Source organism: Microtus ochrogaster, linkage group LG7_11 (genome assembly GCF_000317375.1).
Source record: "Microtus ochrogaster isolate Prairie Vole_2 linkage group LG7_11, MicOch1.0, whole genome shotgun sequence".
Lineage (NCBI taxonomy): Eukaryota > Metazoa > Chordata > Mammalia > Rodentia > Cricetidae > Microtus > Microtus ochrogaster.
The window spans coordinates 21,409,429-21,420,731 of NC_022032.1; the positions used below are offsets into that span (position 1 = coordinate 21,409,429).

The 11,303-nt window shown below is 46.7% G+C and overlaps 1 protein-coding gene across 5 annotated transcripts in view; it reads right to left on the reverse strand.

Moving 5' to 3' along the window:
* Nucleotides 1-11,303, reverse strand: part of Tenm3 (teneurin transmembrane protein 3) — a 1,721,676-nt gene that overhangs the window by 1,739 nt on the left and 1,708,634 nt on the right. For all 5 annotated transcript variants that reach the window (XM_026786916.1, XM_013352002.2, XM_026786915.1 and 2 more), the window contains 3 exons: nucleotides 9,750-10,046; nucleotides 4,829-6,440; nucleotides 1,766-1,896 (listed from right to left, as the gene is read on the reverse strand). In XM_026786916.1, the coding sequence (XP_026642717.1) occupies nucleotides 1,766-1,896; nucleotides 4,829-6,440; nucleotides 9,750-10,046 (2,040 nt within the window). The remainder of the gene's footprint in view (nucleotides 1-1,765; nucleotides 1,897-4,828; nucleotides 6,441-9,749; nucleotides 10,047-11,303) is intronic.

Consider the following 11,303-nt stretch of genomic DNA (forward strand, 5'->3'; position numbering starts at 1 on the left):
CGGAGAAAGCCACAGATGAAAGAAAAGGCTAAAGGTCACCAGGCTCTCCTACACTTTAAATGCCCATGCTGTAAGTCCTCAGTGCCTCCTGTCTTGCTGAACAGTTTGTAGCTGAGGGTCACCAGTGTGACTGCGGAGTGGAAGTGCCCTGGGATGAGCAGACTAGGGGCCATCCGGGCGTGAGAACTTAAATTTTAGAAAACAAGTATTTCAGGCAGATGGAAAGACAATGGACTATCTCCACGGGCAAACTTCTTGCAATTGGGGTATCCTAACCCAGCCACTTATACAAGCAGATATTTGTCCGGCCAAACGGAAACAGCGGCTTCATTTGCAGCCCCTGCACTAGGGAGGCTGCCCCGTGTCTTTACCCGTGATTCCCTAAGCTGTCCTTAGGAGGCACTTTTCTTGACAGAGAACTTGAGCCACCCTGAAAGGCTGCCTAGGAGAAAAGACGGCAGGTCCATTTGTACCGGCAGACTAAAGTGCGTTCAGACATGTTATGTCGTGCAGATAGGACATGCATGTGCAGATGCATTAGGAGACCTCAGAGCATCTTCATGGCACTTAGTCAGGGCAGATATGTTTGCCAGGAGGAATGCTAAGCTGGGGACTGGAGAGAAGGCTCTCGGGTTAAGAGCACACTGCTCTTCAAGAGGACCCAGGTTTGGTTCCCAGCGCTGACACCTGACGGCTCACAACTGCCTGGGGTTCCAGTTCCAGGGGATCCTATGCCCTCATCTACATTTGAAGGTCAAGGGCGCCTGCACTCACACATGCAAATCTCTGTACACACAGTTTTTTTTTTTTTAAAAAAATATATATATAAAATGAAAAAAGGAAGCAATGTTAAAATGGCCCCTAGACCCTAGATACTCGGTGAATTTTGGTTATTATGTTAAATGCCACCTGAAACACAGTTTTTTTTATGCTAAGAATGAAACTTTATCAGAAAAATGCATCTGTGAATACTGTGTGTGCCATGTGTGTATTTGTGTGCTTTAGTCATGACTGCCTCTTTGTCTTCACGGAAGTGGTAGGGAATTGCTCAAGGTGCGGACTAACCTTCCTAGGAACTCTGTTCTTTTATCACTAAGCGGTAACCCAATTTCTCGATCTCTAGTTATTTTGATGCGCATTCTTTTCTGAGCCCTGAATGGCGGGAATTTAAAGAGGCACTTCCTGACCCAGCAGCTCTGATTTGTCAATTGTCCCTTCTGTTTCTTAGCTTTACTTCTCACCCCAGGACCAGGCCTCCTGATCTGCTGGCTTCAGGAAACGTCTACGAACACCAGGTCACAGACAGAGCCCTGCTAGAGGACATGTTTCGTTTTACTTTTCTGCAAATGCTGTTCTGGTACTGTTGTTGGGTTGCTAATTGGAAATCTGAATCCCCACTCTCCTGTTTATTGAGTCTGGCCTTCAGCTCCCAGGTGCCAGCAATGCTTTTTCCTGGGGTTTTCTGCAGAAGCCTTCCACGAGAAACACAAGCTTCTGCGTTTTACTACCTTTTGATGGCGTAGTTCAATGTTTTTATTAGCATCGCCAGAAACAGATTTGGCCTGTTCCACGGGGCCCTAGCACGCTGAACAGAAATGTGACTGTCGGTTTTCCTTCCTCAAAAGCGTGAAAAGAAAGAAAACGGAAAGACGGAACAGAAAAGCTGCTTTGGGCGCAGTCCTCGCGGGGGCAGCTCTATGAATTGTGGGTAAACAAGACACAAACACTCCATTCATGGCCTTCCCTCCGTTCTTTGGTCTCTTACCGGCACGTCGTCCCATTGTTGACTCTTCACAAGTTCGTAGGAGGGCTCTGTTAAATCAAACTTGGGAACGGGGAATCCAGGAATGGCGTTGTGCAGATGGAAGCCGAAAGTCACCAGCCAGCTGTTAACATCTGGAAGGAGACCATGCAGAGTCAGAGGTGGTAAGAGTTTATGGGGCGCTTCCCCCATTTTACATCCTTATCTTAAAAAAAAGAAAAGAAAACCAGAACCCAATTTCACAAATATTCATCTGGAAAGGAGACCACGTTTGCCTTCCTCCTACCATTGTAAATCCGCTGTCTATTTTTAGACACGCAGACAGTAACCTCAACAGCAGAGCTGTGGTGAACGCTGCAGAAAATGGAGAGTAATAGATACTCACTTAGACGGGGTAGACAAACTGTCAGAAGCGCAAAATTGCGTCCTGTGCCGGTAATAGTGATAAAAGCGGCAAGAGGAAGAAAGCAGGGCAGCGTGAGAATTCGAGACACAGATGCAGAAAACAAATGAAGTTCGTGCTTAGGAAAGGCCCGTCTTCAGTGGAAGTTGTGTGACTGGCCCTCAAAGTGCCGTTGTGCAAAGACCCTGGGACTTCCACGAGCCACTGTCTACTAATGAAAACTCCCTAGATTGAGGAGAGTAAAATAAGTTGATTCTTAATCAAAGACGAACGCCGAGAGCCGGCCAACCTGGTGTCCCTTAGCTCTGACTTCAAAGCCTCGCTGTGCACAGGTGGAGACTAACTTTTTGGGGGAGAGAACATGGGAACCTCTAACAGTGGTATTTTCAAATATTGCCACGTGACGCCGAAAGCCATTAAGCAAAGAATAAGGCTTTTCTTCTCTTCTGGAGGTTATGATTTACGGAGCCACTCAGCGGGCTTGCCGCTTTATGAGTACAGTTGGGTGTAGATTATTTTATATATTAAGCACATTGCTGGAAAATTTGAAATTGCATTTCACCTAATATATTTTATGCCGTTCCGTCGCTCCTTTGATGTTTTTCAGAAAGTGCTGCCATGGCATTCCCTGCAGTCCGTGTTGCTAGGAGAAGATGAATTCGGGAGCTGTGGGCTCTCCAGTCTTTCAGTCAGCCCCTGTCAGCACCTCACATAACCAGTGGTAAACTGCTTGTCAGGATGATGGAGAGCTGCCTGCTTCCCGTTTCCTTCTCTAGGGCACAAACTCTCACCTCATTGCCAGGCTGGCAGGTCCTTTGTCCAGGTGTCACGTGGCTGCAATATCAGCGCTGTTCTCTCTGTTAAATGGGGTGGCAGAGTGTGTGTTCTCAGTGGGGTGGGGAGAGGTCTCCACAGGGCTCACAGGGGACGCAAGGTGCTACCTTCCCGGGAGAGTGTATACACGGTTACAGGGAGGCCTTAAGTTTGGGGGAAAATTCTGTCATCCGCATACTGACAGATTTAGGGCAGTTTCTTGTTTTCTGAACAGTGTGTGCTCACAGGAAACCTGGGGTCTTTAGTATTGAAAAGCATTGCCTATCAAGATAATGGGATCTGGATGTGCGCTGATTGAGAACACTCCAGGGTGTTGCTGAGACAGTTGCTGGTGAAGCTGAAGGAATGGGCTTACAGCTGGGCTCTTGGAAGGGCCACGGGAAAAACTCCGTGTCACTTGGAAAGGTAGAAAGCGGATGTGAAGTGAACAGGGGTAGCATTTTCCACACCGGTCCTAAGAAACGGAAGAACTCCTTGGTGTGCCTCAAATACTCAGCTGGAACATAGGTGGGCTGATGGGGCGGCCAACAGAAGCCAAAACACAGCAGAAAAAAGTTCAAGCAAACAACTAGAGAAAACAGGAATAAACCTTCGAGAAGCATGCATTGAAATATGGCAGAATAAACCAGGGATGGGAGGCTGGAAACAGGGGAATCTAAAATTCTTAGAGAAGAGGATGGAAGACCATGGCAGTCCAGTACGGGGACCGCAGCGGGACTTGTAAGCTCCTGCCTGTGTTCTAACACATGCCCCTGTGGTGGCGGAAGTACAATTCGATTCTTTAAGTTTCCATTACAAGAGTCACACGGATCCCACCTTGGAAAGGCCCCCATCCTATAGCCTGGTCATCACTCCACATTAGCGATGACGTTAGTGTGGATGTTAGCAATGTCGTCATGGAAGAGGACCAAGTGACTGACGCCAGAAGCTGCTCCATTACTGTCCTTAGGCGATGGTGCTGAGGAGGGTGGGAGGCATCTCTCAGGGGTGAGGCAAGGCGTGTTTCATGTGGTGTACTCCCATTAAAAATGTACATATGTATGGGAAACCCAGCAGGAGATGTTTCTGAGGTAGTCACGATTTGGTGCAGAATTCTGTGCACTCTGACGTCTGCAGCCATTGCCGTCCCATTTCATTGTTGTCACGTGTGCCCTTACTAAATACTTGGTTCCTGGAGTACTTCTGCTGGGAAGTGGTGGGGCCTTGGAGAGGGGAAGGATGTGGGAGGTCTTCATGTCCTTGTGGTATGCCCTTGAAGGGGATTATGGCATTCTGACCCCCTCCGGCCCTTTCCTGGCTGATAATGTGATTGGCTTGCTCCTCCAAGTACTTGACCTACAGCCGGCTGGCTTGCTGCAGGTCTGAAGTGCTGGGGCTGCTGGGACTCCCAAGCCGTGAGTCCTAATCAACCTTCCCTTGTCGTAGGTGACGATCTTGGGAATTTCATCGTGATGACGGAAAGCAAACCATTACAGCAACTGGGACTTGGCTGGGGGGGGGTCTAGTGGTGGGGGGAGAGACTAGAGTATAAAGCCATACCACTGTAGCGATTAGTATTTCAATTTCGGGACTCTGAATTTAGCATGTTTTCTGCTCTCTGTATCTCTTCCCTTCCTTAGATGATTGAATTCTGTGTCATTTCAGAAACCATGGCCTTGAGCATAGTCAGGCAGAGTGGGAAGTAACTGTATTTCATTTTCCCTTTGTGGTTTCTCTATGGATCCTTAGAGAAATGAATATATCCAAAAGGTCAATTCTAGTTACTTTGTGTATTAATCTAATGGTAATAGTAATTTAGCACTTGGCAAGGAAAAAAAAAAAAACCTTACCTGTGATGTAGTCTTTCACATCATGGATTTTGCTTGCAGGGTTGTTATTCCGAAACATATAGAGGTTAAAAGGAGCCGGGTCCTTTCCGATTCTTTTCCAGATTTCAATGTCTGGCGTTGTCCATCGTCCTGCCAAAATGTCATAATCTCTTTCTCCAAAGTGGATTAATTTGGTGAGCGGGTCATACAAGCCTCCATGGAATCCAATTACCAGCTGGAAGTCAATATTGGAGTCAAAGTAAATTTCACCATAGGCAGTGTACTGGATCTGCTTCAGCATCAGCCCGTTGCTGCTGAACACAGCCAGTGGGGTCCCCGTGTTATCCGAGGCGATGTAAAACTCGTCACCACTGCTGATCTCCATGGCGAAAAGATGTCCTTGGAGATCATAGTAGAGGGAGGTGATTTCTGAGCTGGAGTGGTTGTAGACGTGAGTGATTCTCGTTGGGTACGTCAGGTCGGCATAGAAAAACTGAAGGTGTTGTCCCAGACTGGTTTTGCTAGAAACACGCCGTCCCAGGCCGTCATACCGATAGATCACTGTCCAGCCACTGCCTTTGCTGTAAACTCGAGTCAGAAGCCCCTTGGAGCTGTACTCAAATATCTCTGTGCCTCTCTGACGCAAGAAACCGTCTTCATCCAGCCGGTACTGCACATCCCCCAGGCGGGTGATTCGGTCCCGCAGGTCGTAGCGCAGGGGCGTGAGGCGTGCGCTGCTGCTGGGGTTCAGCAGGTGGAGGTTCCCATTCAGGTCATAGTTATAACGCCACATAATCTTCTCGTTCAAGTAAACCGTTTGGAGCTGTCCATCAACATCGTACTCGTAAGCGTATTTGGTAGTGTTGGCGAAGGGTCCTATTTTGATCTCTCTCTTGGTTACCCGGCCCATATTATCATATTGAATTGTAATCCAGTACATGAGTGACCTGAATATCTCGTATTGAATCTCCTTGATGCGGCCATGAGCATCAAAGTGCTTCGTATAAGTCATTACGGCCGTGGAAATGATCTGGTTGATGTCATAGTATATAACTCCGAATTTTCCAAACTGCTCAACTTTGCCAGAAATGTCATCAAACTGGTACAGATCAATGGGCAGTGGAGTTTCGTTGATGACACCCTGCATGCTGGTCACTCGAAAGCTGTTGTCATAGCTATAGTCAAATCTTGCATTTACCATTCCGTCTTCACTAAAGCGGAAAATCTGTCTGTCAATCAGGGGGCCAATTTGCCTGTATCTAATGGTGCAAATAAAACCATCACTCTGAAGGTTTACTGTTTTCAGGACTCCTGCCGTTTCATCATAGGTAAAACTGACTCTGGTGCTATCGTACAAAATTTCCGATAGCCTGGTCTGCCTTCTATACTTGAATAAGACCCTCCGGCTTGTTCCCAGGAAAGCTGTTTGCAAGAGCAGCCCTTCTTCATTGTAGTCCGTGATGACAGAGGCATTGCTTTCTGGGGGGTTGTATATATTGCGGTAGTAGCCGATGGACCGGATGGTCTGCATGGTGTGGCGAGCCACACTGGGCATGGTGATGGCAGAGAGGCGATCCCACATATCGTATTCAAAGATGTACTGCCGCTGGCTATGGAGCAGAAGAACCATGGACTGTGAAGAGAACACAGGCTGTTATCCAGGGCTGGTGAATTGGGGTGGGGGCTGGTGGGGTGTGTGTGGGGGGGCACAAAAGCAGATTTAGTGACCACAAACACACAGGGACATTCCGCCTGAAAAAAAAAATGGTTTTCATTTTAATTGAGTTATCCTTGACCTTACATAGTGTTAATGATTCCTGCCTAATTTGCTTGGATGCTTAATTGTGAAGGGTTCTGCAATTAGTGGCTTAAGATTCATAATGTGCTACTTGCCATGATTGCGGCATTCTTTTTCCAGGCATTCCCAGCCAACCAGCAGATTGTCGATGGGTTTGGAGAAGTCATAATGCAGGCACGGACTAAGCTGGTTTAAAGACAATATTTCAAGGGGAAAATAGCAGAGGGGAAATGCAATCCTATCTATAATTGGCAATTATTTAGTAAGGTGTCCTTCCCCCTCATTTGGCTGAAGAGCCACTCAAATCAGGTTTTAATTTCCTGTGTATCTGGGGGGAGGAACAAAGCCAAAATATTATTTATGAAGAAGAGACACAGAATTAGCCCTAAATGGATAATGTGTACATAAAGCATCAATGTCAATAAACAGGGCTAAATCAGCTGCACAGTGAACCAGAGTTGTAAACACCCTTCACGGAAATATGGATTTGGATGTGGTGTCTCAATCTTGGATCTGTATAGACAAGCCTAACATTTTGATAATTCCTTCTGCAGATATGAAATAATGAATTTCACTTCAGGAGCTACAATCACGGTTTCTGGGCCTTGTAAGTGTTGGTATTAAATTATGAAGAAACTAGCCATACAAATAAAAATGATCTCTACTACCCACACCCAGGCCCCTACAGAAAGATGGTTGGCATCAACTTATTGAGCCACCAGAGAGAAGGTCAACCCTGAGCTTGCCTGAGTAAGGAAGGACCAACCTGGGGCAGGTCTTTCTGAGATGCAGCTTCCTATGACCCCCATTAGAAAAGGTCGAATGATAGCCAAACTGGGAGGACGGTGAGGTCAGAGCCCCTGGGACTTATTCTTTTGAGTCTCACATGGACATGCAATCTAATCTCTTGTCAAAACCCATTCTTTTCCTTTCCGACTGAATTAAAAAACAGGTCTCACAACTCAGGTTCCGGAAGAGTCTCTTCTGTGGCCATGAGCAGCAACACTTTTTACTTGTTATGACTGGGATATGAAATGTCCCCTCCAAAGATCCTATGTTGATGGTTTGGCTACCAGTCTGTGATCCTATTGGGAGGTAGTGACACTTTTAAATGGCAAGGCCTCACGGAAGGAAGTTAGATCATTGGGAACATGCCTTTGAAGGGGACACTGGAACCCCACTTCTCCCTTTACTTCCCGGCCCCATAAGATGAGCAACTTTGACACAGGCCCCCTGCTGTGTCACTTCACCACAGACCCTGTCACAGTACAGCCAAGTGATGAGGGACCGAGTCATCTGAGCGCTAAAACTGTTCTCCCAAGCAGGTTATGTCTCTGGCGTTTTGTTGCAGTAGCAGAAAGCTGGCTAACACACGGCCGGTGTTCTTCCCAGGAAGGCTTGAACTACCAAATCTCCATGGGAGGTAGTTCTGCAGGCCTTTAAAGTCCTATTTGATGGCGATTGGTTAACTGTTACTGGTCTTTCTATAAATAGGTTTGGATTTGGTGTGCCTATCCTAGGTAGGAATCAGATACAGTCTCGGGGGAATTTTAGGAACTTAGGAGATGATAAGAAGGAAGGTCCCGCTGGGTTTTCTGATCCTCACACAGACATGAAGATGACTTTCAGAGCGGCCTTTGTCGCTGTGTGAAAGTAGTTCTAACCAACAAGGCTCCCTTTGCTTTCCTTTAAACATTTTTAAGTCAAATTATGACATGCATTATTTTGCGGGGGTGGGGTATTCCTTCTGTTAGTCCTGCCATGCACTTAGTCTAAATGTTCCTGTCTTTGCCCCTCCCACCTGCAGAACTCCTCTTGGGGCTGGTTGGACTAGACATTGAAATACATGTCAGGTGCAGGATATGTTCCTAGGCAGGCATGTTACAGGGAGCTTATCTGTAGTCTCTAAACAACTTGCTGAGTGGCTAGAGTGGCAGAAGGGAGTTTGTCACCTGACAGTCCATGGCCCCGAGTCCGGCCAGGAGGATCCTTGATGGAAGCATTGAGAGGTGGCAAGGTGCTATAAGGTGGTAGCAACCTACCTTGATTTCTGAATCTGGTTTGGGGAGGCTGTGAAGTAGATAGGCTCATGAACAAAGGGTTAGGTTTAGACCAAGGGGTTCGGTGGAGCGCCTCTAGTGGATAACGCCATTGCTGAGGCAAATGCGTGGCTCACGACTGCTCTGGAGGACAGACCTTTCCTTGTTTAACTTTCAGCGTCCACAGGGTTGGAGGCAGTGAACGCCAAGAGCTGAGGCTGTAACTCAGGAGCTGTGTAATCGGGAATACAGCGCTGGGAGATTTGAGGTATATAAGCACTCAAAAGCTAATCATTTTCTGTGGCTAACGCTTGTCCCAAAGGCAGATGAAACACTCGTGGAAATGCTCTTTGGTGGATTCTGTTCTTTAAGAAGCGAGTTACAGGACCCCCTCCCCCCTTTCTTCTTCCCCATTCCGCTTCTCTTGATCCCAGCCCAAACCTCAGGCTGCACCGCCTAAGGCTTAGTGCCCTACGCGTGTGTAAACCTCCAAGTTCTGAATCCCCATCTGTGGCATTGTGCACAGCTCTGAGGAATGGGAATCGGCCCAAGTCATGATGCTTATCTCTCCCATGCAAATGAGAGAGAGACATCACCCGGTATCTGACAGTACGGCTTTCTAGGAAAATAGCCTCTTTTGGTTAATAATGCATAAATAGGCTCTGCATGCTTTTTATGGTTCCGTTGAAGCTCTGCCAGGGACAACACACAAACTGACAGCTCTCACTGTACTAATGTGAGCTCTCTCTTAAATGAAAGAGCCAGAGCAGAAATTATTTACAAATGACGTGCAAGCCCTGGGTCTAATTTGTGAATGTTGTCAGTGCAGGAGCTTGGCAGGTGCGCGGTGTTAGCGTGTTTGTTTACAGCGTAAATCACTTAAAAGGGTCTCAGATAGTAGAACTTAACTAAGGCGAAACTACTTTGCTAATACAGAAATTCATCATCCTGCATCTCCGTGACTGCCACGGGGATGCTTAGAATAACAAACGGGACTCAGTCATGTGTTGCTGTGTTTGTGTTTTTCCTTCTCGTCCTGCTCGGTGTGATTGTTGGAGAATGCGAGTCATCCCGTCCCCATGGGAACGCTAGAACACGGGCATACCTTTTCTAAGTATGTGTAACTCCACGTTTTACCATCAGCAAAGACCCGGGATACAATCCTCCCCTGTCCATCATAATCCACTTTTTCACTCGTAGTTCCGCGCTGGATGCTGGCGATCTGACCCGTGGAAGAGTAGGTGACATTGACGGCCATCAGCTTGCTACTAGGCAGCCAGAGCGTTGGGTGCCCAGAGGTATCATAAGCGATCCTCAGAAGAAATTTCCGGTGGTCGTCGTAGATCTTTTCTGTCTTGGTGGTCCGATCGAAGTCAACGGAGAGGAGGTTTCGTCCATTGACCTGTTACCAAGTGAGACAGAGAACATCATCCCAGGGCTGGCCGCTTTTCACCCATCGGAGTTCTCGGTATTGTGTAAACACTGTTTATGGTGACTGATTCACTTTGCTAGTAGATTAATCTAGCAAATTCTGAGATACAAGGACAAGGTAATAGATGAACTGTTCTTTCACAAGGTTTTATTAAGCAGAAAGACTGCCTGGCATTTGTTCAAAACCGTTTCAATTAAATTTTTGTAAATGAGAAGCAAAAGATGAGAGAGAGCGAGAGAAAGAGACAGAGACAGCAGAGAAACTCGGAGAGAGACAGATAGGGAGAGACAGAGCGTGCAAAATGTGCTTGCTTTAAAGATTTTTCCAATGATAAACAACACCCTATGGAAATCACTCTAAGCTCCTCCTCTAAAAGGACAAAGAAAAAATAATTGCTTAGTGAATTAATCATGGCTACATTAAATAAAACAGTGGTAAATGCGACTCTAACCCTTTGAAGTGCAGTTAAGTAGAAGTTGGAGCCCACATTACTGTAAATTATTAATGAGTTGAACTAGCAGGAGGTTACAAATACGATCATTGCTCTGGGCCCAGTCTTAAAAAGTCACAATTTTTTAAGAGTGTTGTTTTCTTTTTCTAACATCTGGGGAATCGGTCCAGACTTTCGAGTTCTTTCCTACCACATATCCGCGGGCTGGACATGGACTTAATTTATAAACCCAGCCATCGGTCTCTGTGTGGCTGCATGCCATGTCTGGGATCTCTGATGAGATCTGGCTGTGACTGTCTAGAATGCAGGGAAGGCACCCTCGAGCCAGCTCTCGCCACTATACTGCAAGTGTGCAGCTAAGTAGGCGATAGTGTTTGCAGACTGAACTCTGAAGGGCAGAGCCCAGGCCTTTACCGGGGTCTTGGTCTTTCTTGTGGGCTCGGTAGTCTGTACATACCAAAGCTCTCAATAGATGTTTAGATTGTTAAAAATTAAACGGAGCAACCTTGACAGTGTGTGGCCAACACTTTAACTAGAACTTTCAGAATTAACAAATGAATTAACAAATGAACAAAAGCTCAAGGTGATTGCTTTGGTGGCTTGGATGTGGTCTGTTTTGCCAAAACCTAGGATGAAGTCTGGTTGCCAGTATACGGGAAGGTGATGTGGAGCCTTTAAGAGGGACTCGGGTTTCTCCAAAGAGAACGAAAGAGTTCTCATGGGAATCGATTTGTTCTCTCAGATCAGGTTCTTAGAGGCATGCTCTTTGTCCCCTC